The sequence below is a fragment of the Papaver somniferum genome, chromosome 11 (assembly GCF_003573695.1).
Source record: "Papaver somniferum cultivar HN1 chromosome 11, ASM357369v1, whole genome shotgun sequence".
Classification (NCBI taxonomy): Eukaryota; Viridiplantae; Streptophyta; class Magnoliopsida; order Ranunculales; family Papaveraceae; genus Papaver; species Papaver somniferum.
Window position 1 is genome coordinate 102,456,450 of NC_039368.1, and position 27,010 is coordinate 102,483,459.

The window sequence follows — 27,010 nt, forward strand, 5'->3', positions numbered from 1 at the left end:
AGTGCAAGTTGTGCAGCGGAAATCACGATTTGCAGTGTTCAGCGTGCATTACAGAATTTCCAAGCAGTTGTGGCTGGCACAGTTTGGGTTTTCAAAATTTTAAAGGAACTTAAAGAAAATATAAAGTATAATGCGCGTGGTGTCAGAACTCGGGAATCATCCCTAACTGTACCTGGAGTTCGATCATATCCCCTTAAGAATTTGCTTCAAGCTGGTTTGAATGTGAGTAATAATGAATGATTCACAGTTTGGCCGGTGGAGAAATAAATATTTGGAACATAAAAGAAATAATCACCTGTGCATCTGTGCTAAAAGAAGAAATAAATATTTTACGTGTTTGACCTTGACTACTGACCACCAATACAACCATGAAAATGAAGTGTCTGGTCAAACATTTGGAACATAAAAGAAACATAATCTGTGTTTTAACAGTAATCTTTTTTCTTTCCTTGGTAATTGTTCAGCAGTAATCTTTGTATATTGAGATCTAATCATGGGTTTTGTACAGAAAAGATCCTTAACCTGGTGGGTGTTCAGCAAAGTGTGCTTCAGATCAGCTGAAGACTGTTGGTCCAATGTGGAAAGTTTCTAATTTAATAGCTATTCTCATCCAACCATCGTATCTTTGACTATGTCTGCACACCAGAAAATTGAAATAGCATAAATTGGTTTGTAACCAACAGAAGTTCATGTGGATGCAGTAGGGTCATAGTCAAGCCTTGGACTTAAAAATTCAGACATACCAGCTTTAACTTGTAATTGATGCTTAATCAGGCTTACTACATGGTCAGCAACCCACACTGAGCCTGCCTTGGTGCAACTAAATGAATGTGTATGCCCCTCTTTCTCGATTGATAAAGCTACATTTGGGACCTGCTTGGAAATCTGCAATGCACAACAAAAAAAGAAAAACACATTTACTTTCTCTTCAAAGATAATGAGATTCCTGGACATTAACATTCACTATTGAGTTCCATAAATTCGTTCTTAATTACCTCTTCAAACATTGTCAGTGGGCCCCAGTGATCATTAATCCCAAATAAAAAGGAAATTTGATCCTGCTTTTCCTTCATAAACATCCAATCTGGCTCTTGGGCAAACTAGTAAGAAGGGCCAAAGTCAGCACAAAGTTTACAATTAGTTATGGGTTTGATATTATGTTGATTTTCTTATTATTGACACATAATCCTGCTGAGAAACCTAACTGTGACTAAAAATTGTAATCATTCAACAAATTAGAGAAGAGCGCGGTACATATTACAGAAAGATCGAAGAAAAATTTGAACTCATAGGAGGTACTCCATACGACAGAAGACACCAAACAGTAATGGTAGCTTAATCGACTAAAGATTTTTTTTATGTTGAAAACATAACAAGCTAGGTGAAAACGGGTATTCTAGTTTTGTGAGCAAAGTACTCTTGCTCCGTTTCAATTTTCAACTCACTGATTGCAAATTGAAATTTGAGTTTAATTATACCTTCTCGAACTCTGTCTTTGCCAAAAAGAGGATATTCCGCATCGTGTGGTACTGTAGAGTATAGATCAACAAAAAACTATAAGTTTCCTTTCTGATACAGTGATACCCTTACCTAGCATTGCCAATCCATTAGCCAACTTAAGAAAGTGATACCCTTACGAGAGACGCTCACCTGCAGCAGGTGACCACAAAGAGCCTCAACTGATGCAGTAGACCATGACTTCCCAACAGATCTTTTCACGAGAAACCTGGTGAGGCGTCTTGGAAGTAAGCCCAGTGCTGATACAATACAACTAATCGCCGAACATAGAATTGAGGACCTGAAACCTCAATGCATCAATAAGCACAGCGAGTGAAAAGTATAACCATTAAAAAAAATACATTTCTGCATTTTGAGATGGACCCATTCATAAGAGTGATAAATAACTTGCCGAACTAACTGAAGTACAAAATAGACACAGATAGTTCCATACGAAGAGAGACATTTTCTTCAATTGTCTTTTGCCAAATAAATTCTGGCATCACACCAAGCAATTTCTCGACTTAAACTAACTTGCCAATTCTAGAAGGATTCAAGTTAACTTTTTTGGGCACTTGCTAAGTTGGTCTTTCCGCAGGTTGCCTCAACTTTGAGATTAAATGACATAATTATCAACCCAGTCCAGTGAAAACAACATATAGATTGATTCCCACATTTGATCAAAATGGAGAGATCCTCATAATCTTAGATAGGACCTTTAGCTAAGCACACAAAAGTAAAGCAACAGCCAAAGCAACTAGAGGTGATATTTCTCATAAGAAAGAGAATTTTACATTGAGATCTTTTCAATTACTGTCTGCGCAACAGATTCCTTGTTTGAACTCAAGAACGGGTATAGCCCTACACAATATTTCACCTGAACATGAAAAAAAATAAAAATGAACGCTCTAAGCTAATGAAAGACAGCTGAACAGGATATCCATTACCTTCTGCAGAATATAGGGGAAAAGAACAACAGCATAGTTTTATATGAAACTGTAAGAAAGACATTAGTTACCCGTTCTGGTAGACTCCTAAAAACCTCCAGAGACATATGCGAACCAATAGAATGCCCCACCTGCAGCAAGATAATGATAGTTAACTACCAATAAGAACTCCACCAAGGAAAGAATATAAATTTATCGTTTTCTACCATTAAAATCCCAGAGCTCAAACTACCAGAACTTAAAATATTTAGAATAAACTTAAATTGCTGGCAAAGTTTTCTTGTGAATTGAAGCGATACGACAAGTAAAACAGATGTATTTATTCATCTACAGCATCAGTTTTTCATTCAACAACTAAAGCACCACCTTTGGAAGACAGGAGATTTAAGTTTAACTGATGCATGTATCATGTATAACCTAATACTACCTCTGTCCCTATTATAAAGGCGGAGAAGGTGTATTCTCTTAGAATAAGAAAACCTCTAGTTTTCATAAATTTCTTCTTGCTTTCCTAATTTACCCTTACCTAATCCCAATATAAATATTAATCTATGCATCTCCATCAAATATTTAACTAAATTGTATGATACCCATGCATCATAAATAAAATAAGGGTGTTTGTGGAGAAAACAACATTGGAGTTGGAACTCCGCCTATGAGACTACACAATTTCTAAACTCCACCTTTATAATAGGGACAGAGGGAGTATATTACCTTTTCGTCCAATTTAAGTATTTTCCTTAGCTAGGAGACTTATAATTCATGTAGCAGCAGCATCACCTACAGTGAACATAGAAACTATTTTTATTCTGATAATTCTAATGTTGCATATATTTTTGCTTTAGCGCTTTAGCAAAGCACTACCACACCTAATTAGGATACTATATTCCTAATTTCAGAAAATCAGAATTGTCAAAAAGACCAAATAAAAGGATTTCGAATCATTGTAATTGTATGATGGCTTAGAATCAGTAAAATGTCTATGACACAAATAAATACTATTCACGTATAACAACAACAACAACAAAGCCTTGGGTCCCAAACAAGTTGCGGTAGGCTAGAAATGAAATCCATGTTGAAGTTACCCAAACCTTAAACAGAAGAATAGAGTAATATTAAAAAAGAAATAATGCTACCAATAAAGCTAGTCTAATCCTGATATTAACTATACTAATAAATCCTAGGGGCAAAGTTCCAAGCCCTAAGTCTTTGATCCCGGGTTGCTATACAGAGTCCTAAGCCCTAAATGTTACCCCTACCCCTAAACAATTCTTAATCCGACTCCCTAGGTCATGGTTTTGGTACCTGGATCGCTAACTTCTCCGCACTGCTAATCGACACCAGCTTTTTGGACAGATTCCACTCCTTCAAGTCTCTTTCCACCGCTTCCTCCCATATCCGTTTTGGTCGACCCCTGCCTCTTTTTGTGTTTACGACACATCTTATGATACAATGCGCACTGGTGCTTGCGGGGGTTCTCGTTGGAGATGTCCAAACCATCTCAACCAGTATAGGATATACTTCTCCTCAATTGGCGCCACTCAAGTTTATCGCATATATCGTCGTTTCTAATTCGTTGCAGTCTAGTATGTTCACAACTCCACCGAAGCATATGCATCTCTGCTACACTTATCTTCTAAATATATTCAGGGGGTTAGTCGTGGGAGAGTTCGAGAGATTTTAATGTATTTGGGTTTTCTCTTGTTAGTCCTGAGGGAGTTTGAGGGAGTCTCTCCAAATCCCCGTTAGTCGTGGGGGAGTTTAGAGGAGTCTCCTAAACTCCCTAGAAGATACCTGTTAGTCGTTGGGGAGTTTAAAAAAAGCTCTTGAACTCCCTGTTAGTCATAAAACCCCACAATATTAAGGAGTTGGTTTCTTTGGGGAGTTTGAAGGAGTTTTTAGTGTATTTTGGTCTCACAACAAATCTCTCAAAAGAGTAGAGATTTTAGTGTATTTTGGTCTCACAACCAAATTTGGTTCAAAATCTTTCTTTTCAAATCATACGGATTTCTCAAATCTCAGCAACAAAAATGTTGTTCCCAACATGATGAAATGATTATCAGATGATGGTCATTATGATACGATGAAACATTTCTATGAAAATATTAGGATAGTGATCTAGAGTCCATAAAAACGTGTGGATATATAGATTTGTTTAGATCTACATATCCCGTAAGATGCACCAGCAAAAAAAAATGTAGAAGTCTTCACAATTAGCGCTTCCCTGAGTTGAATTACATTACCACTTCTGCAACCACCGTCAAAACTATTTTCTCACCACTACCATCACCACCTATAACCAACCACTACTCCCTTAACCACCTCAAATAAGAACACTAATTTCATAAAAAAATAAAGGGAGTTAGAATTGTATGGAGACCGTTAAATTGAAGGGGAAAAAAATTATCTCGTTGCACAAAATAACATACTATTGATACAGAGATATGATCATTTTCATTTATTTTTTTCTTTTGATTAAAGATCAATGTTATTTGCAAATGAGGGTTTATTGTTTCTTAAAAGAGAATGAGTTAGGAGTGAACTCTCTCAAACTCCTCCAAACTCCCTCTAATAAACTCTCTCAAACTCCCTACACTCCCTGAACTCAAAAACACCAAACTCTCTCAAACTCCCTACACTCTCTCAAACTCTCTCAAAATTCCTGAGATTTAAAATACACTCAACTCCCCAAAAATCACTCGAGGACTAACCCCCTGATTGTCTTTCTGTAGCCTAATATTCCGCCCTACACAACATCGTAGGCCTGATTGTCGTCCTATAAAGCTAGCCTTTAAGTTTTAGCGGGACTTTTTGTTTTTTGTCACACAGGTGATGCCGGCTGCTTGTCGCCATTTCATCCATCTCGCTCAAATTCTATGGCTAACTTCTTCATCAATCTCGCCATCATTCTGCATCATCTATCCTAAATATCAAAAGGTATCCTTCTTAGGCACTACTTATCTGGCCAAAGTGGCATCTCTATCCTCTGTTTTAGTATCGCTGCATTCGCACCTCACATACTCGCTGTTAGTCCTACTAAATCCAAATCCCTTGGATTCTAAGGTTTGTTACTAATGGCAGGTTTGGATGTAGAATTTTAAAGATGGGATTTTTGGGTCCAGGGGATTTGGTGGAATTACGTTTCCCTCGCTACATTTGGTTGCCCAAATCCCTAGAATTAGGTTTCCGACGAGATTCACTTTTCCAGCAAATCCTCCATATGGAGTCCGACCCCTCCCCCTAAGATTTCCTGGGAAACTTATGAGGCGATTTATGGACCCTTTTTTTTTAACTCCAAATTATATGTATATACTATTTTAAGATTCTTAGGGAAATGACAAACAATACATGGACTTTAGCACAAGAAAATTTTATGAATCCTAAGAATCTCAACCGAGTTACCAAACAAATATGGGATTACAAATTCCTGGAAATTATGAATTCTGCAACCAAACCCACCGTAAATCTAAATCCCTTGGATTCTAAGGTTCGTCTCCATAACTCCAGGTGTCTATCGACCCCTATCCTACCCTCATCGTTATCACTACATCGTCAGCAAAGAGCATGCACCAAGGGATCTCCCCTTATATTCCCCCTGTGACTTCGTCCATCGCTAGGGTGAAAATGTAAGGGCTCAGAGCTGACCCTTGGTGTAGTCCTATCCTAATAGGGAAGTCATTATTAGTTTTGCTATCGCACGCTCTGGCATTGGTCAGAACGTCATCTTACATATCTTTGATGAGGGTAATGTACTTTGCGGGAACTTTCCTTTTACCAAGGACCCACAATATGACCTTTCTATTGAAATATTAGTCTCATGGTCAGGTTACATAAATAGTGTCTGTGCTCAAAAGTTGTGCATAAGTATAATCTGTGTACATTCAGTTATACAGGATACGAATAGTGTACAATGATTAGTGAACCGTGTTAGATATTTTCACCCTTGAAGGGTATAGTTGTAACTGTATAAATTTTATCTGTAAAAGAGAGGGCTTACTTCTGAATGGTTTACACTCTTCCATTCACTCTCTCTTGATTCCCACATGGTATCAGAGTTCAAGAGAGAGAAAGAAGTGAAAATCCATCTTAGTTCCTTCTTTAGCTAGATCTATTGCTGCTTCGATTGGTGATTAAGATCTTGAAATTATATCCTGAAGCTGTTTAAAAGAAACTACACACTGATGTTCTTGAAGAACCTGTGGTTGTTTGTAAGTTGGTTTCTCCTTGAAGTTTATCTTTGTTTGTTGAGTTAAAAAAAGATCTATGACTAGTACTTCTGAAAACAATAGTTTATCTAACTCTAGGAGTTCAGCATCTCTAGACTTTTCTCATAATGATAGTATGAATGTCAAGATGACATCTTGTAAGTTGGATGATTCCAACTACCTTGTTTGGTCTCATTGGATGAAGCTTTACATCACCGTTAAGGGAAAGATTGGGTATTTGACAGGAAACAAGCTATGTCCAGCAAACTCAACCATATTAATGAGTTGGTTGATAGACTTTATATCTCCTGATTTGAGGAGCAGTTTTATACGCCTAACCACTACAAAAAAACAGTGGGATGCAGTAGCTCAGATTTATGTGGTGAGTGGTGATGTTACACAACTCTACGATTTGAATCGTAGAGTTACAGAGACACGGTAGAATAATATACCCCTATCAGTCTATTATTATGCTCTTCAAGCTTTGTGGCAAGAAACTGGATTTCCTCCAGTCGTGTGACATGGAGTGTGTTGCTGACACTATCAAGCTGCAGATGAGAATTGAAAGTGGTCGAGTCATTGAGTTCCTTGCTGGTCTAGACTCTGATTTTGACCCATTAGAATTCCGATATTGGGAGGATCCATTGCTACACTTTGGGGAGTTTATGGAATTGTGAGGTCTGAAGAACTTCGCAGGGTTGCTATGACATCTCCAGTAGCTCAAGAAAGTTCAACATTGAAGGTTGTTGCCACCTCCATTCATATTCCAACAGTCGCATCAGAAAACATCCGCAAGCCTGACGAGAAAGATTCTTTATACTGTGACTATTGCAACAAGAGAAGACATGCCAAGGAGACATGCTTCAAGATCGATGGGCCCCCACAATGGTAGAATGGTAATAGGAGAAGGGGTTTCTCTGATGGCAGAGGTGGAGGAAGAAGAGGAGGTCGCAATGGTGGTCCAAGAGCATACACACAACTGATGAGGAGGAGTTTCCATCTACATCAACCGCCATTTCTTCCAACCATCTTCTCAACCATCTCAATCCCAAATGGAGCAAACGATAACGAAGTATGCTCGAGTGTTGTCTTCTAAGGAGAATTTTGTTGGTTCTACTTCCATGGCTCAATCAGGTAACAAAGGTACATTTAGTAATGCAGCTAGACCTTCATGTGAACAACCTAAGGATTCTTGGATTGTTGATAGTAGAGTAACTGATCACATGTCTACCAAGTCTAATATGTTTTCCACTTACAATCCCAATCCTAGTAAACCGTGTATCTTAACTGTCGATAGGTCTTCAACTGCTATTTCTGGTGAAGGAAATATTCTAATAACTAGCTTCATGTCCCTCTCTTCGGTGTTACATGTCCCGAATCTCTCTTGCAATCTCCTCCCCATCAGTCAGATAACTACAATATTAAAGTGTTGTGTTACCTTCTTTGACACATCGCGTTTTTCGGGATCTGCGCACAGGGAAGGCCATTGGTCATGGTAAGGAAAGAGGAGGCCTTTACTACCTTGAGTTGCAAGAGATGGAACAAGAGAGCAGCACAAGAGCCTACAAATCAACAAGTGGATCTAATTCCGAGGAACAAGTCTGGCCATGGCATAAACGATTAGGATATCCTTCTTTTGAGTATATGTAAATGTTGTTTCCTAAGTTGTTTTCAGAACTTGCTATATCTAAATTTCATTGTGAAGCATGTAAGCTAGCTAAACATCACAGTGTTCCTTATCCTTTAAGCATGAATAGAAGTCTATCTCCTTTTGCTATTATACACAGTGATGTCTGGGGACCTTCACGTGTCAATACTGTTCGTGGTTTTCGTTGTTTTGTTACCTTTATCGATAATTATTCTCGAGTCTTTTGGATTTACTTATTGAAAGATAAGAGTGATGTTCATGACATCTTCAAAAACTTTCATAAGTTTGTTCTTACCCAGTTTGACAGAAAAAATTCAGGTGTTAAGATCTGATAGGGTGGTGAGTATATGAAGCAAGGTCTTTCTTCTTACTTCTTGGAACATGGAATTGTCCACCAAACATCTTGTACTGATACCCCTCAGCAAAATGGAGTTGCTGAGCGAAAAAATCGTCACCTATTAGAAATCTCTAGGTGCTTTTTGTTCCAAATGAATGTGCCAAAAAGATTTTGGGGTGATGTTGTCCTTACTGCAACACAACTGATTAACAAGATGCCTTCTAGGGTTCTGAATTTTCAAACACCTGTTGATGTTCTTTCTTCTGGTATTTCACGTCAACCTCATGGCCTTGCTCCTAAAAATGTCTTTGGATGTGTTTGCTATGTGCATGTCCATAAACAAGATAGAAATAAATTGGATCCAAGAGCTTTCAAGTGTAATTTCAAGTGTGTTTTCTTGGGATGTTCAACTACACATAAAGGCTATAGGTGTTGTCACCCTCTTACTGGAAAGAACTATGTATCTATGGATGTCACTTTTTGTGAAGATCAAGCCTACTTCTCCGAGTATTCAACGGCTTACCTTCAGGGGGGGATATGATATATTGTGAAGATCAGCCTTGGTTTAATCTTCCTGGTTCAGTACCTATGGAAAGTGTTGCTCCTCAACCCTAGGTTGTTACCCCGCCAATTCAGGTTTACAGACGAAGAGACGAGGCTCAGGTAGCGGAATCAGAACCTCCTAAAGTTCCTGCTGAGACAACCTAAAGACTTAGTGAAGATGATATTTCAGCTGATGAGTCAACAAATATCAGAGATGGTGACGCGGCTGATGAGTCCACAAATGTTGAGGAAGATAGATATCCTACTCGTTTGCATAAACCTACAACTCGATATGGGAATTCTACTGAGCATCCAATTGCTAATTTTGTGTCTACTCATCGTCTGTCACCCTCTTATACTGCCTTTGCAAATTAATTGTCATCTGTTACAATTCCTACAAGGGTTGAAGACGTTCCTGTTGACCCAAAGTAGAAGCAAGCCTTGTTAGAAGAAAAGAAAGCTCTAAACGAGAAGTTTACATGGGATGAGGTTGAACTACCTGAAGGAAAGAAGACAATTGGTTGTAAGTGAGTATTTATCGTCAAGTACAAGTCTGATGGAACTATTGAAAGATAGAAAGCTAGATTAGCAGCCAAGGGCTATACTCTGACTTATGGAATTGACTATCAAGAAACCGTTGTTCTTGTTGCTAAGATGAACATTATTCGTGTCTTGTTATCTTTGGCACCAAATAAGGACTGGCTACTTCAACAGTTCGATGTGAAGAATGTTTTTCTTAATGGTGATTTGGAAGAGGAAGTATACATGGACCTTAGTTACTAGGAGCGGGAGCGCGGTCGGGAACAAAATCGAGAACGGATTCGAAAATCATAAAATTATCAAAAAATGAGATTCAAGGAACATATTGGGAGCGTAGATTAGATTTCATAAATACATTAGTTGTACTACTAATTTTCCAATTTCATAAACAATAAGGAACACAAAAACGTTTACTAATACCTAGATTTTCTTCCTACAATCTGATCAAAGTAGTGAATAAGATTGGTGTAAATTTAAAATTGTGGGCCTTTGTAATAAAAATACAAGACTAAGGAGAAGAGAATGGTTTAGACGACTTGTAAGGATTTAGTTTATCATCTATCGAGGAGTTTGATCACATAAGATATACATAGACCTGTTTTCTTGGTAGGATAAAGGCTAAACTAGATAAGTAATATAGATGTTATATGGCTAAAAAATAGGTAACCTAGAAGATATAGGAGCCGATACATGATATTCCAGATAAGGATATAAAGATACGAGAATAGTTACTAATAGATATAAAGCTAAATATCAGATATACTTGCTTATTAAAAATAAAAAAAGAGGAAAATAAGAGAAACGAATTTCACTCTTTTAGAGCGCGTTTCTCTCATGCTCGAAGCGCGCTCCCATCACGAATGTTAATGAGGAGCGCAAAATCGCGGTTCTCACTGAGATTCGTGACCACTTCTCATGTTCCTGGTAACTAAGACACGGACATTCCTCCTGGATTTCAAACAGCCACCAATGAAGGGGAAGTATGCAAGTTGAAGAAATCTTTATATGTTTTGAAGCAGTCTCCAAGGGCATGGTTTGGAAGGTTTACGCAAAATATGCGGAGATATGAATTTCGACAAAATCAGGCAGATCACACCTTGTTCCTTAAACGTTCAAAGATTGGAAAATTGACCATGCTTATGTGGACGACATCATAATGATAGGTGATGATGTGGAAGAAATAGGGAAGGTAAAATCCTACTTAGCCAAAGAATTTGAGATAAAGGAACTAGGAGAGTTGTGCTACTTCCAAGGAATTGAAGCGGCAAAATCAAAAAGGGTATCTACATCTCTCAAAGGAAATACGTCCTACATCTTCTAGCCGAGACAGGGATGCAAGGATGCAGGCCTATTGACACATCAATTGAACCAAATCAGAAGCTAAGATGACATTGATGGCATTCCGGGGACAAAAAAAGATATCAAAGGTTAGTGGAAAGACTGATTTACCTTTCTCACACTTGTCCTGATATTGCATACCCTGTGAGTGTTGTAAGCCAGTTTATGCATGCTCCACGAGAGACACATATGGACGCAGTGTATCAAATACTTCGCTACCTAAAGTCTGCACCAGCAAAAGGGTTACTGTTTTCTTAGAATAACACACAGAGGTTGAAGCATACACAGATGCAGATTGGGTAGGCTCAGTGATTGATCATAGGTCTACCTCTGAATATTGTTCATTTGTGGGAGAAAACCTAGTAACTTGGCGCAGCAAGAAACAATCAGTCGTAGCCAGATCTAGTGCAGAAACAGAGTTTAGGGCTATGGCTCATGGGATATGTCGAGTTATTATGGTTAAGAATACTATTCATAGAAATCAGTTTCAAGCCTAAAGGTCCAATGAAGTTGCACCGCGACAACAACGCCGCCATATGCATTGCACAAAATCCAATCCAACATGACAGAACCAAGTATGTGGAAGTGGACAGACATTTCATCAAAGAGAAATTGGATAAGGGGTCATCAACACTCCTCTTATAAGAACTGAAAATCGGATAGCAGACATTCTGACAAAAGGAGTTCCAAGTCGACCATTCAACTCTTTCCTTGACAAGCTTGGTATGATAGATATCTACACACCCGCTTAAGGGGAAGTGTTGAAATATTAGTCTCATGGTCAGGTTACATAAGTGGTGCATATGCTCAAGAGTTGTGCATAAATATAATCTGTGTACATTCAGTTATACAGGATAGGAATGGTGTAGAGTGATTAGTGAACAATGTTTAAATATTTTCACCCTTGAAGAGTATAGTTGTAATTGTACAAATTCTATCTATAAAAGAGAGGGTTTACCTCTGAGTGGTTTACACTCTTCCATTCACTCTCTCTTGATTCCCACACTTTCTCGGTACTTTGTCATATGTTTTCTCTAAGCCAATAAATACCATGTGTGGATCCTTTTTTTGCTTTCAGCATCTCTCCATAAGCTACTTGTCAGGAAGATAGCCTCCATGGTCGACCTCCCAGGCATAAAACCAAATTGGTCATTTGTCATGCGTATCATCCTCCTTAAGCCATGTTCAATAACCATCTCCCAAAGCTTCATTCTCTGGCTCAGGAGTTTAATTCCTCTGTAATTTGCGCAACCTTGAATTCTCATTTATTCTTGAAAACGGGCATTAAAGTGCTTCTTCTCCACTCGTTCGGCGTTCTGTTTGATTGGAAAATGTTAGCCAAGTGCATCTCCACACCTCAGTTGGGACGTTGTTAGGTCCCATCGCCTTCCCTACCTTCATCCTCTTTAACTCCTCTTTTACCTCCGACTCTTAAATTCTTCTAACAAAATGTCTTTTGGTGTCATCGAAAGAGTCATCTAGCTCGATCATGAAAAAATCATCCTCCCCATTGAAAAGCTTGTGAAATATTCTCTTTATTTTTTCTTTATCTTGTCTCCTTCACCAAAAGTTAATTATCTTCATCTTTGATGCATCTAACTTGGTTGAAGTTTCTCGTCTTTCTCTCTCAGATTTTGGCTATCCTATAGACCTCCTTCTCGCCCTCTTTCGTGCCAAGCTTCTGACACATATCTTCATATGCACAGCCCCTAACTTCACTCATAGCCCTCTTTGTGTTCTTCCTTGCCATTATATACTTCAATATGTCATCTTCTTTTCTTTGATGATGCAAGCATTTGCAGTATTCTTTCTTCTCTTTGATCGCCTTTTGCACATTATCGTTCCACCACCAAGTGTCCTTGGGCTCACGTCTATTTTCTCTTGTTACTCTAAACACCTCTGCAGCCACTTCCCGAATGCGAGTTGCCACCTCCTCCCACATGTTATTTGTATCTCCTTCTGCGTTCCATATATCTTCTGCCACCGCCCTATCCTTAACAACTTTGAGGCGTCTCCTTTGATCTTCCACCTCGTGATCCTCGTAACTTTGACGCCTTTGACTTGTCGAACACGTATCAGGGGGTGAAAGTTAAAATCGGATACCAGGAGCTAGGTGTTGCGAGACAACACATTCTCCAGGTATAACCTTACAGCGTGTTGGCCACTGGTAAAGCTCACTAAATGAGTTTCTCTTCCTAAAAGAAAGGTGTTAGATATCATGAGGAGATATGCAATAGTGAAATTCAGATTTCTACTCCCTCTTGGTTTCTAAATGTGACTGTTGAAGTCTCCTCCGATGAAAAGCTTCTTACTGCTAGGCACCCCTCTAACCAAGCCATGAAGATCCTCCCAGAATTTCCACTTGGTGTCCTCACTTAGACCTGCTTATGGGGCTCACGTACTAATGACGTCCAAAACCATATCCCCACTACAAGCTTGACTAGGATGATCCTATCTCCTTGTCCTCTAACTTAGTCCACTCTGTTCTTGAGGTTCTTGTCAATTAAGATGCCTACCCCTTTCTAGTTTCATTCTTCTCCGGTGTATCATAGCTTGAAGCCTGTTCCTTCCACCTCCTTCGCTTTCTGGCCCATCCACTTAGTCTCCTTCATGCATAAGATATTTAAACATCTTCTAATCGCAGTATCAACTATCTCTCTTAGCTTTCTTGTTAGGGTTCTTACATTCCAGCTACCTAGATTAATCCTACTTACATCAGCTAGCTTCCTTACCCCTCGCACTCGTCGAGTAGAGTACGAGACTCTTGTTCATTTGTCACTACACTTGGGCCGCAATGTAACACGCCACAAGAGAGGTGACGACCCGGTCCTCGCTCATTTTAACACCACACCCTGGTTCCAATGTGGTGCATCGCTAAGAAGGTTACGCCCTAACGAGAAATCTATGGGTTTCATAAGAGAGTGGCTAAAATACAGTCACTGGCTCCCCACGCTTATCACGACGCCCTCCTCCTTTACCCTGGCTTTGGACAGGCTATGTAGAAGAGACTACATAGGCGGAGTTTATTCCCGTATAGATAATAATAAAAAATCTAACTGTTTCAGCAGAAGGAAAAGTTCCTACCAGGAAAATAGGAATTTCAGTATTCTGAATCTCTTGATTAACGAAGGCCACCTGCAACACAAAAAATCAAATTAGGCCTATTATTTATATATACAAAGTGGGAAGTTCAACTGAAAGTTGGAAAATGAAAGGGCATTATTTGGCAGGAACAAAACAACAACGGTCGATCTGAAGTCCTACGAAAAATAGTTTCTCAAAATATATACGTTAAGATTTTTCTTAAGATTGGAATAGAAAAATATTTTTATAATTCAAAAATAGAGAATGTATGGCGTATCAACGCAAGACAATTTTCTTTTGACTTTGTAATAAAAAAGTGAGACTAATTTAGTTATATCTCCAAATGGAGAGACCTCCGAGAGAAAGAAGCAACAAGAAAAGGCCGAAAGTGCATGTATATGTAAATTCAAGGAGAACAGAACAAATTGGCTTGGCGGGCCAAGACTTTGTGAGAAGACTTTGAACTATCAGACCATGCAAGTCCTTAATTTTGTTTAGGTAACTCAAAGCTAATGCAAAGGCAACCTGTGACGACTCCTCTTATCCTCCTAGTTTTATTATCGATGGTTTGAACACTGATAAGATATGTGCAACTCAGCACTATCCAAAATATGTCACAGGCTTACTTAGTCTGTTTCGGATTGCTTATGATCAAAATATAACAAAAAGTGCCTGTATGTAGAAACGGTCCCTTTAACAACAAACAATACAACCAAAAAGATCTAGAAAGCTATATTTTAATTAACACAGTGCTATACCTTATGATCAATTTGGTCTTGCAACGAAAATAACCTGTTCGAATCCCAGTTCTACAAACGATTAAAAAGTTTCATTAACAAGTTGCACGTCTCATTTCCTAGATGCAAACAAAAATCAAAGTTGCAATTTCATGTAATTAACATAAAAAACAAACAGTGTGGGATTCAATATCTGTTTAACATTGGTGATGCAAAGCTGAAGACCTATAACCTCCCAAGCAAAACAGCAAAACCAAGATTGCAGTTCGACAACATAACTCCAACTAGACCATTTTATTTAACATCTCATATGTACATAAATTTCTTTGCATCTATATGTGTAACATTGATGAATCAAAAACCAAAGCACATTCATCAAGGAAGACATGAAGGTACCTTTTTAGTTTGTGAAATGTGGCCAATTGCTGAATTTTGTAAGCAAAACCACAACTTTCACATTAGTAAACAAAAAGTTCCACAATTGAGAAAGCAAACAAACGAAATCCAGAGTACCCAGAATAAAAAACACATAAGTTAAAAAAAATTACTTGCCTGTTACTGAAGCACGTCCATCAAGCATCTCATACACACCTTCAACAAAATGTTTATAGAACTGAACCACACCTGTAATGATAACAAAACCTAACAATTAGTTCTCAATATCTCCTAGAAATATTAAGATATTAAAGCTTATTAACTGGCACTAAATGAAGTTGGAAAGATTCGATTTCAAGAATTTCGAATAGTACCTGGATTTCCTGGGATGATTACAACATGCAATGAAGGGTTTTCAGCGCTTAATTCTAGCAATTCCGTCATAAAACTAATGAAAATAAACAATCTAATGTCAACCATCATGTCCAATTTAAACAACGGGACGAAAAAAAAAAGACAAAATCAAGAGAGTCAATTATAACTACCTAGAGACATTGCAGAGACGAAGAGAAGCTTGTTTTCTCTCTTTTGAAAGTAAATATTCTCCAACCATCTCAGTATTTGAACACTTTACTAAGTAATTACGCTTTATCCCAGGAACTGATGAACGAAGGGGGAAGAGAGTGCGAGTCTGGGAAGAAGAGAAATGAAGAAGGCGGAGCATTCTACTTCTTTCGCTGATCGGTACATTTAACTAGCCGATTTGCTAGTTATGAAACAAGTGAAGATTGGGCCCATCCATATCAGTGATTTAGTTTTATAAGACTTGTAGATTTAAGCCTGTTTTGGTAGCTTATCTGGGCTTTGCTATTTTTGATCATCTTCGGATGTGAAAACTACTGTGAGGCCCATTTTTCATTTTTTTCCCACCGTGAACCTACGAGTGTAGAAACTCACTCACGCACCCAATGCTGGCAAACGGACGGGTCGGGGCTTGCCCGTTACGGGTTACACGGGTTCGGGTTAATACGGGTTGAAACCCGCGGGTTGAAATTCTTCACGGGTTGTCATTCCTTCAACCCGTGCCCGTAACGGGTTGAACCCGCGGGTTCACGGGTTAGCCCGCCCGTTTCAGAACTGACAAGGGTTGCTAATTAAGCCATCTTTTCTTGTCCATACTGCCAAGGGTTGAACTCAATCGGTTGCACAACCTCGATTAAGCTATTCACTTTTGCTCCGTGTTCATTATACTTATAATTGTATTTGTAAATTGGTGTTTCGCCATATGGTGTAGTTACTACTTCATTAGTCAAGTCGAACCATTTTGGAGTAAATGTGTCGCCGTTGGCTTCTCTACTTTTCCTTTCCTTTATCTGTCTCGCCTCTAGGCTGTTTTTCTCCTTGTTGACTTTTGATAGTTCTCCCTTCTCAAGTGCATATCTATCAGGACGTAAACGAGAATCTGATGCCAACATCTGCCTAGGGTGCAGTATCCGAACTGTTTACCTTATGTGAAAAGTATGTAAACTGATATTTATCCTTGAGTGGAACATCAGGAACTCTCCACATCTGCATATCAAACAGCATCGTTAAAATAAATATATAAGCACCAAAATGCTTTTTCAAAGCGGGAAGTTATACTAGACTAAGAATGCAAATCCATATTTAAACATGTGAACCAATTTGACGAGGATTAAGAAAACGAATAATAATGTTCGATATTAACTCTGACCTCTTTTGGTTCAGTTCCTGAAAGCGGTTTTCCTTCCTCATCGCATGGTTGATAACTCATACTCTCTGTTCATTTTCCAGTCATAAGGATTTTGGGTTCCTTGGAAGCATTGTAAACATACCCATCCACTATAAAGCGAGTCACGGGTTTGCGGGTTGAACCCGCGGGTTCACGGGCCGAGACGGGTTAACCCGTTTACTCACAAGCCGACATTTCTCCAACCCGAACCCGGCTTGTTTCAAAACAAGTCGAGCCGGGTTCGGGTTTTCACGGGCCGGGCACGGATTAACCCGCGGATTTTGGCTTGTTTGCCAGCTCTACACGCACCCATTGGTTAGTGAAAAAAATTCCCACGCACCCGAATTTTCTAAAATTATGTTTTTCCCGTATTTTCTTTTCTTTTTAGAACGAGAGGAAAGAAGAGGATTTCTATATTCAACAGAGTAACTGAGATTTTATGATTCTCTCTAGATTCATCATCGTTTTTCATAGTTATAGATCTAAATCATCAGATTTAAACTTAACGGTGATAGTAATCATTAGTATTGATCGATTCAGGATCATTATGTATATGTTGGTGTCGATGAACCAGGCTTCATTACCCCAAACATCATCTTCATCGTGATGTAAATCTCAGGTTTTTGGGTAAGTCTTCCTTGGATTTTTCTTTGATTTTTTCGTTTAACTTTAAGTTTCTTTTTTTAGATCGGGATGGGGGTTCCAGTAGTAAAGGATTCCTTGGATAGTTATACTGTAATGTTGTTGTCTTATGGTTCCGAACAATGGAACTGAGGTGTTACATGATCAGAGCCACTTTATATTGATTACGACGATTATTCTTTTTTGAAAAGGGATGACGATGATGAACATTCGGAAAGCACATGTCTAACTGGGCACTCGCAAAGCACCGACGTCTGAGAAAGGTACATTCTTTATCATATTCTACTGAAAATCACTTCACCTAACTTCGGTTGTCCAAAACAAATCTTTCGATTTGTAAAACGACCACTGTTTTATAAAATAGGTTTTGATAAATTAATTTAAACAAGCCCTTTCCAGTTTCCACCATGAAATACACATTTTCTGTTTTGCTAGGAAAATTGAATCTTGAATTTAGTTCCGCACTTATCCATCATAAGTTTGACGATAAGAATATTGGATTTGTAGTTTCTTTGATTTATCCATATTACAAACCCCTTGAAACTTTGAGTTTTATTTTTATTGGTAAGCCAGTTATGGCAGATTCATCTAGTTCATTTAAGCTTCCTGCTTTAGACTTTGTTACTGGTACTGGACCGTGGACGTTGATCTTCATGATTTCAGCTTATAATGGGTACAATCCCCTTAAATACGTACACTTGTATAGGTAAGTTGATTTGTTTGTTTCCAACATTCACTCTGTTCTGCTGCAGTTGTTTGATGACAAGGATGCCAGGCCGAAATGTCCTCGAAGATGGGTTATTCTTCCTCCATTCCTATGAAAATTTCAGTGAGAAACCTGCCTCCAGTTGGTATCCAGTTACAAAGTAAGATTAGTGAATGCTCAGTACTCTCTGAATATAAACTGATTCATGTTGATTAAGTCTATTTCCGATTCTGTATCCTTATCATGTCTTACCAAATTCCTAGTTAATCTGAATTAGATCAGATTCTACAGGTTTTGCAGAAAAGTTAGACCTTCAATTTCTTGTTGTTAAAGTAGAGATTGCATTTTATTCGTGTAACTTACTGTAATTGGGCTGTTTTGAAGGTTACTTTCATGATGAGCTTCATTGTCATGTAAAATTGGTAAAAATATAATTCATGAGATGTATGGTTTAGAAACCTTCAAAATGAACTTCAAACTCATCCAAGTATATGCGGTTAAGTTCAAGAAAGTTCATTTTCCGCATCATTGGCTGTGGGCGTTTTAGCAATCTGTGCTAATATCTCTGTCTGCATACGTTGTTACCTGACCTATTTTTGAACGTCCAAAGCTATACATGTTGTGGTCGGGTACTCAGACGCACTCGTGATGGTCCGAAACTAGTTGAAGAAATAAAATTTGGAAAAGGAGATGGAAGTGTAGATGGGTTTGGTGTGCGTGTGACGTGCATTTAGAAGAAAATGGAGGTATGAATAGTGATGCATAACAGGTTATGCATCTACAAGATTTGTTGCATAGCTTGTTATGCATTCTCGAAATTGGTTGCATAACACGTTCTGCAGCTTTTTTGTTTTGTTTTGCAGAACTTGTTATGCAGTTCAGAAAACGGTTGCATAACACGTTATGCAGCTACTTTTTTCTTAGTATTAAAACCAACAAAAATAAGGTTGCATAACTTGTCATGCAACCCAAATTAATATCTACATAACATGTTATGCAGTCGTGAAAATGGATGTGTAACCTGTTATGCATCCGAAAATCTGACTGCATAATGTATTATGCATCGAGAAAATTGTTGCACAATCTTTTATGCATCGAGAAAATAGATGCATAACATGATATGCATCCATAAATATGGATGCATACTGCATTATGCATCAATTTTTTCATGTACGCACTAAAATTAACCAAAACAATGGTTCCATAACTTGTTATATATGCATAACTTTGTTATCCAAATGCATAATTTGTTATACAGTGGAGAAAATGGTTGCATAATTCGTTATGCGTCTGCAGAATGTGTTATGCATCTTTTTTGGTGACTGCATAATGGTTATGTATCAAGTTTTCGAAAATTTTGCCTAAAAATGATGATCACCTCCGATTTTTTCGTGAAAAACAAAAATTTGATATTCTTGTTTGTACTTGTTCTGTGGCTCTCTTAAAAAGATTTTCAACGATATAAAATTTGTAAAATTCCAAGGCGCGGATTTTTAGATATGTTATATCCAAGTTGCGTTTCCAATTATATCCCTGATGCATAACCCGTCATGCAAACATTTTTAATAATTTCATATAATTATGGGTGTCACGGAACTAAAAATTAATTATGGGCCTGAAAATGAGAATATTATTTTTTTGGACCTGCGCCTAATTTTCTCTCTTCCAATTCGTACTTGTTTCAAAGACAAATGGTTGCGCACCACGGCTTTATGATTTCGGGAGCATCGCCTGAAGACGAAAAAAATAAACAAAATATTATCTTGTTCTTTCAATGTAATGACCCAATTCTTCATCGACATTATCCGCACCTAGTCATTGCAGTCATTTCTTACTTAGCCACCATAGTCATCTAGTAATGTGGAGGTTTTAATGTTTCCGCTCTAAATGGTTAGAAGTCTAGTCCAAGACACAACAAGTGTTATTCATTCACTCAACGGAGAAAATAGCCCAACATTTTTTCCAAAGTACTATTTCCTTTCCCTCTATAGTCCTCTCGCTTACCTCGTACTGACGAGTTTCGTATATTTTCCTTTACTACCAAACTACCAGTTTCCTATTTTACAAGTCATCCTTGACTCCCTAATCACTTTGACTTTCCTTTTCCTTCTTCTATCCTAGGGTGTTATATTTGGGCTAACTCAACCTCCTTCCTTGGACGAACCGATCTCCAAGTTCTCAGTCTTTAGGCGGGCTTGGTCTTGTAAACTAGATAGCGCCTCCTGGTTTAGGTAATTAATTTTCACGTATTAACATTAGTCCCTTGACTGTTTCATGTATTAACATTATTTCAATATATTATTTAATGTCCGTCGGTAGTTTAAGCAGGTGTGTTCCAATTCGTAAGCGCTTCACTTTTACTCTTCTATAAATATAAGAGTCTCAACTCTTTTTTTTTTATTGTTTCTTTTCTCTTTATTCCTCCACTTGAACAAAATATTCATTGATTACCATAAGAGGAGAATCATATGACGATAATCTAAATAACGAGTCGTTTCCTTTTCTCGTGGATGGCATGTCATACACTATAAAGGATATCAAGACAAGTAGGCGTCTTACACACGTACTCCAGCTGCCCATGTTTGAGGATGAAAATATGATTCCTCCTACCGATGATAGTTTAGTAATCCGGATCATGAATCCTTATGTATTTACATTCGCTTCTTCAAAAGAGTGGCTTATACATCCTTAAGCGGACAACCCTCTCATGTTCTTCCAGAAATAAGTCTATGTCTGTCGACCGAGACATCTTCTTCGTGGGAACCTTGGATCGATTACCTATACTTTAATCTGAATCATGTGGATATTATTGGAAAGATAGGTCTTGAGGACACAATAACTTTATCCAACGTGGATACTTTTATCGATATATAAGAGCGATTCTGTATGTTTTCACGTTGGATCTCAGATTTTCATACATTCTGTTAAAGAATTGCTCGGTCGAACTTACAATTTTTACTATCTCAAGATTGTTGTCAATGTTGGATGTACGAAAGTATATTTTAATTTATAGTCTACCAAATCCAAGTCTCAGACTAGGATTAGAGCATGTAGTTGAGTATCATATATCACCTAATACACTCGGAGATTCAAGACCGAATAACAGACGAAGAGGTGTGTGTGTTAGAGCACTGCTCAGTCGAACTCGCAAGCATTGCTATCTCAAGCTTGTTTGTCAAGTTTAGTTGATCAAAACTATATACTTGATTTTAGTCTACTTATAGCTATGTCTCGGATTAGGATAGAATGTGTAGCTGATATTTAGACTTCACGGCGTTCACCAATTGAAGAAGAATATCTACTTAGGAGCTTGGAGGAACTTCATCAACAAAAGTTATATGGAGACTAAAACTTATCTATCACTCATAAGTCTATTATATTTTATCTTCTAACGAGACTAAGTCATATAACTATATAGACCTTTACATTATACACATTTAATATTTCGAGCAGAGTTTATCTCGCTTATCTATTTCTCGGAATACGTGTTGGAAGCTTTTTTGCTTTAGCTATGTTCATCGTATTCTTGACGAGTTTAGCTGGAAATAATTTATTTGTTGGAAACTAAATATTAAGTCAAAAATTGATCATGTAAAAATTACCTTGAACATCTTACATGATTTGTGTGAGATAGTCATTTGATGTTAGCTCAGGAAGTTTCATATTGGTCATTCGATCACTTGAAAATTACTTCAAGCCCACATTACCTCCCCTTCTCTTAGTATCTAGCTCATTTACTAGCTCAAAAGCAAGTACCATCTTCTCTTGAATGTTTCTTCCTTTTATAAAAGCACCTTGTTGACTAGATATTACCGTGTGAAGTACTTCATGTATTCTTGTTGTGATTATCCCTGTGATGATTTTAAAGCAGAAGTTAGACAATCCAATTGGTCTAAACTGCTCTGCTCTTTTGGCTCCAGGAACTTTAGGCAACAAGAAAAGAAAACTGGAGTTCATTCCTTTTGGTATGGATCTACATCTTTAACAGAATTGAATTGCATCAATCAGATCTTGACAAATTATGTCCCATGAGTATCTATAAAAACTTCCTGGAAAACCATCAGGTCCAGGAGAACTGTTTGGATCCATTGAGAAAACTGCTTCTTTGATCTCTTGTCCTGAAGGTAATTGATCCATCTGAGCATTCTCCTCATTAATTATTACCTTGGAAATAATATCAAAAATCCCTTCATCCATTGTAACTGCATGATATTCAAATTTCTTCTAAAAATGATTCACCAATAACTCTGAAATGGTTTCTTGATCTGCAAAAATATTTCCATTAGCATCTTCAAGTTCAACTATTTTATTATGTGCATTTTTGACTTTCACAGAAGTATGCAAGAAACTAGTATTTGCACCACCTTCTTTCACCCATTTAACTCTTGACTTTGACCTCAGCAACTCATTATATTGTTATCAGCCAACTCATGTTTGCCCCTTGCTGTAACTAGTTCGTTAAGAAGTTCCACATTTTCTGGTTGAGCATCTGAGAGTAAGGAAGCATTGAGAACTTCATCTTCAGTTTCTTTGACTTTAACTCTCAAATCTCCAAACACCTCCTAATTCCATTTTTTCACAATTACTTTGAACCTTTTGAGTTTACTCATAAATCTAAATGCAGGATTTCAGAACATTCTTCTTCCCAAGATTTTAGTATAAGTTGCATAAATTCAGGGTGAGAAGTCCATATTTTTGGATACTTTTATGTTATATTGCTTGCTTTAGGAATTTCAGATGTACCACCCATCAAAGCTCCATGATCTGATACTCCCTTGAATCCAACTTTATATCTCCAATCAGCATACCTCTCCATCCACTTAATATTGAAGAAAGCCTTATCAATATCACATAAAATCCTCTTCTTACCCACCCTATTATTGCACCAAGAAAATTGAATTCCTGATTTTGGAGATTTTAAAAGACCACAATAGTCCAAACATGTATTAAAGTCTGACATTGAAACTCTTGAAGGGCTTCTATCACCTTTCTTCTCATCACAACTTAAAACAGTGTTAAAATCACCAATTACCATCCATGGACAGTTCATTTCACTAATTCTTCCCAAATTATTCTTCTATCCACTGTTAAACATGCAACATGAATATTAGTAACTAGTACTTCCCCCACTCTAATTGTGATAGCTTGTTTAGTGCTTGAAACTACAGATGGAGTTGACAACGAAGTATGCCATAATAACCAAATGTTCCCTATTTCAGTATCACTAGTGTTATGACTTAACATATGACTCATTCCAGGTAACCTCAAATTCTTAACAAATTTATTTCTTACTCTTATTTTAGGCTCAGATAACCAAATCAGTGAAGTCTTAAATTGATTTACTAATGATCTTAGTTTATCTTTGGCTCTACTTCTTTGTAGGCCTATGATATTCCAAAATACTACCCTCATTGAGTTAAATTTTGAGAGGATTCAGGACCTCTAATGCCCTTATTTTTAACTAAATTCTTCTTAGTTTTTCTGGTTGTAATAAGAGATATACCTTTTGTATGTGCACCTTTATTAATTTCCTTAGCAGCTTTGCCAGTTGAGAGACTTTTTGTTCCCTGCTTTGGAGATTTTATAACTTCTTCTGAACTTTGCTCTTCAGCTACCTCCACCAGTACCTGAAATTTGCTTGCAGATGCAAAAGATTCTAGGGCACCAAACTGTAATGATGAAGAATTCTGTAAACCAGTGATAGGAGTTACCACTTAACTTTGTGTATTTTCAAAAGGCAACATAGATGGGATACTAGTTGATACTCTAAGTAAGCTCTCTGTAGATGATGGTGGAAACTCATCAGGAGAGAATGAACAATCTGTACCTCCCCTTTCAAGATTATCATTTTTTTCAACAGTTGTGTCTAAAGCAAAATTAACTTCCTCATCATCACTGAAAATCTTATCCACAACCTCTTGAGATCTTGAAAATTTTGGAGTGTTACAAATATCAAAACCAACTTATTGTGGTTGTTTCTTCTCCTTCTGCTTCCAAATCTTTCTTTGAACAAAATTATTCTTCCCATCAACAACACCTTCCTGTGCATTCTCTTTTTTCTGTAATCTACATTCAGTTACCAAGTGACCAACCACTTTACAATGACTACATAAACTTGGTACTTTTGGAATTTGCCTCTTGTTCAAAACTACCATACTTGGATTTTACTAAAACATGGTTAGGAATGTTATTTGCCAAGTCTACTTCAACTAGAACACTAGCATAATACCCTACTTCTTTTTTAAGAGTAGTTTCATCCACCTTTATAGCTCTACCAAATGTGTCACCCAAAGACATAAGAATTTTTTCCTTCCAATACTTAATACCAAGACCAGGAAAATTAATCCAAACAAAAGCAGTAATTGTCTTCTGAGCAGCAGGATTAAAATTTGGTTCCCAAAATCTCAGTTTTAGAATTTGAGATTCAACCTTCCAAAACCCATTCCATATATATTTCATATCAACCTCATTAGTAAGTTTAATGGTGAAAAATCCTTTTGCAAGAGGTATCAGTTGATAATTACCTGAAGTATTCCACTGTTTTCTCAATGATTCTCCAGCAACAGAAAATTTCATCTTAACAAAATCAAATCTACCAATTAGACTAAACTGCCATTCATTCAAACTATCATCCATATCTTCATCAGAAATGTAACACGAAGGAACTACTGATGGAATTTCACTCTCAATTCTCTTCGAATTTGATTCAGAAGAAAAGAAACTAAAATTATTGTTGTTTATCTTAGATCCAGATTCCATAGTTAAAAACTCGAAATCGATCCAAAAAACAGTTTAAATCTCAACTAAAAACCTTATTCAGACAAGGATTACAGTAAAAAAGTGCCATCAATCATTGAAATTAAAAGCTGAAATCACTTGAATACCTGAATTACTGAGTTTTTTCGCCGAAAACGAAAAAAATTACTGAGTTTTGTCGCCGATTTGCACAGCGTAACTCGGACCGATTTCCCTTGAGAGGAATCCATAGACCTCTGTCTATAAAACGATTGGTCCATACTTTCTTCTCTAATGGTCTTTTTTTATCCTTGGAAACTAACTTCTTAGATGAAGATAAAATCTTACATACCTCAGCGGTCTTTTGAACAAGTTTGAGCTTGTTTGCTAATCGATTTGCTCTTCGTTGAAGTTTGTTGACATGTCTCAATTTGTGTTTGTACTTGTAACACTTTTATAGTTCATGACCTTTGAGAGAACAATATGATCATGTCAACCTTGAATATAACTCAGGCATCTGAGATGTGAAAGCTGCTAGACACATAGTTGAACCTGAAACATTATTCACAGAGTTTCCAGTAGAAAGGTCAGCTTTATCTTCCATATTGGTTGAGTTTTCTTCTGAAAGAATATCAAGATTGATGTATGTATTGCTACAATTATCAAAATCAATATTTTCACAAAGAAGTGCAACACTTGATCTTTCGTCTTCATTAGAATCATAGTTGTCAGACATTTCATTAAGAGTTGCAGCAAGACCTTTGTTCCCAGTGTATTTCTTTCGATTTGGACACTCATTTGCAAAATGACCAAAGCCTTTACACTTAAAGCACTGAGGCATATCCTTGTCATCAGTTTCATCATTATCCCTATTTTTAGGAGGAACACGATTATATGGTTTATCTGATGACTTGGATTTATCTCTGGAGAACCGTTTACTTCTCTTCAAAAGAAGATCCCTAAACTGTCTTGTGATCAACGAGACTGACTTGTCAAGACCTTCATCTGATGAGTCAGCCTCAGAAATATCATCTTCAGAGATGTAAACACTTTTACTTTTGTCAAGTAATTTAGTGTTCTTTAGTGCTTTGAAAGAAATATCCTTACTGGACTTGGACGTGTGCTCATGATCAAAGATCTTTAGCTTCCCAACCAGAGTATTTCTGGACAACGTTGCGAGATTATTTCCTTTAACGATGGCATGCTTCTTAGAATCGTATCTAGATGGCAACGATCTGATAATTTTCATCACAATGTCCTTTTCAGGAATGGTCTTACCTAATGCAAAAGATGCATTAACAATTTCAGACACTTTGTGATTAAATTCATCAAATGTTTCTCCATCTGCCATACGAAGGTTTTCCCAATCAGAATTTAGATTTTGAAGTCTAGCTTCTTTCTCACCGGTATTTCCTTCAAATATGGTTTCTACGATATCCCAGGATTCTTTAGACTTAGTGCACGTAGTCACATGGTGCTGAAGATCTGGGTAATGGCATGTATGATAACATTTAAGCCGTCAGAATTTTTCTTTAAAGAAAGGATTTCTTTTGGACTATATCTACCAATATCCTTAGGTATAGATAAATCTCCTTCTGTATTAACCGGAGGATCATAGCCATTAACAGCACGTACCCATGTTTGAAAATCACGAGCTTGAAGAAAAGCACGCATAACAATTTTCCACCATATGTAGTTTGAGCCATCGAAGACTGGTGGTACGTTTATGGATATAGAATTCATTTCCATAGAGTCACATCGCTACAAACACAGACTTGTAAGGCCATTAAACGTGTTTGCCTGCCTTGATACCAATTGAAAAGGCGGAGGTCTAACAACCACATCCAATATTTCGATTAGCAATCTGTATGGACTAACTCCAATTTACTTTTAAGAGAATCAACTAGACAGTCAGACTCAATCTTA

At 37.4% G+C, this 27,010-nt stretch overlaps 3 protein-coding genes and 1 long non-coding RNA gene across 5 annotated transcripts; 1 reads left to right on the forward strand and 3 right to left on the reverse strand.

The window, feature by feature from the left end:
- Nucleotides 1-256: 256 nt before the first annotated feature.
- LOC113320764 (lipid droplet-associated hydrolase-like) lies at nucleotides 257-16,005 on the reverse strand. 2 transcript variants are annotated; one of them, XM_026568660.1, is made up of 13 exons: nucleotides 15,797-16,005; nucleotides 15,626-15,699; nucleotides 15,429-15,500; nucleotides 15,273-15,301; nucleotides 14,898-14,948; nucleotides 14,140-14,190; nucleotides 2,516-2,575; nucleotides 2,292-2,374; nucleotides 1,651-1,798; nucleotides 1,479-1,529; nucleotides 996-1,100; nucleotides 744-885; nucleotides 257-635 (listed from the first exon to the last, which is right to left on the reverse strand). In XM_026568660.1, the coding sequence occupies exons 1-13, from the start codon at nucleotides 15,973-15,975 to the stop codon at nucleotides 607-609; spliced, it is 1,074 nt and encodes a 357-aa protein (XP_026424445.1). In that variant the 5' UTR covers nucleotides 15,976-16,005; the 3' UTR covers nucleotides 257-606. The 2 variants fall into 2 exon arrangements, with proteins under 2 accessions (XP_026424445.1, XP_026424446.1); XM_026568661.1 differs by lacking the exon at nucleotides 14,898-14,948.
- A 400-nt stretch (nucleotides 16,006-16,405) lies between these two features.
- LOC113324840 (oxysterol-binding protein-related protein 3C-like) lies at nucleotides 16,406-17,043 on the reverse strand. The gene is made up of 3 exons (XM_026573125.1): nucleotides 16,984-17,043; nucleotides 16,758-16,820; nucleotides 16,406-16,675 (listed from the first exon to the last, which is right to left on the reverse strand). Exons 1-3 carry the CDS (start codon nucleotides 17,041-17,043, stop codon nucleotides 16,406-16,408), a joined length of 393 nt encoding a protein of 130 aa, XP_026428910.1.
- Nucleotides 17,044-17,403: 360 nt separating this feature from the next.
- Nucleotides 17,404-18,716, forward strand: LOC113321429. The gene is made up of 3 exons (XR_003346647.1): nucleotides 17,404-17,628; nucleotides 17,835-17,906; nucleotides 18,396-18,716. It is a non-coding gene; the product is annotated as an uncharacterized LOC113321429 (long non-coding RNA).
- A 5,596-nt stretch (nucleotides 18,717-24,312) lies between these two features.
- Nucleotides 24,313-25,108, reverse strand: LOC113324841. The gene is made up of 2 exons (XM_026573126.1): nucleotides 24,507-25,108; nucleotides 24,313-24,415 (listed from the first exon to the last, which is right to left on the reverse strand). The coding sequence occupies exons 1-2, from the start codon at nucleotides 25,106-25,108 to the stop codon at nucleotides 24,313-24,315; spliced, it is 705 nt and encodes a 234-aa protein (XP_026428911.1).
- Nucleotides 25,109-27,010: the final 1,902 nt, after the last annotated feature.

Coding starts and splice junctions, on each gene's coding strand:
- LOC113324840 (XM_026573125.1), bottom strand. CDS start 17,043: ATGAGTTATCAACCATGCGATGAGGAAGGAAAACCGCTTTCAGGAACT. Junction 16,821..16,983: donor CAGGAACTGAACCAAAAGAG/GTCAGAGTTAAT, acceptor TTTGATATGCAG/ATGTGGAGAGTTCCTGATGT. Junction 16,676..16,757: donor TTACATACTTTTCACATAAG/GTAAACAGTTCG, acceptor GCACTTGAGAAG/GGAGAACTATCAAAAGTCAA.
- LOC113320764 (XM_026568660.1), bottom strand. CDS start 15,975: ATGCTCCGCCTTCTTCATTTCTCTTCTTCCCAGACTCGCACTCTCTTC. Junction 15,302..15,428: donor TGGACGTGCTTCAGTAACAG/GCAAGTAATTTT, acceptor TACAAAATTCAG/CAATTGGCCACATTTCACAA. Junction 886..995: donor CACTGACAATGTTTGAAGAG/GTAATTAAGAAC, acceptor TGTGCATTGCAG/ATTTCCAAGCAGGTCCCAAA.
- LOC113324841 (XM_026573126.1), bottom strand. CDS start 25,108: ATGGAATCTGGATCTAAGATAAACAACAATAATTTTAGTTTCTTTTCT. Junction 24,416..24,506: donor CATGTTTTAGTAAAATCCAA/GTATGGTAGTTT, acceptor AACTGAATGTAG/ATTACAGAAAAAAGAGAATG.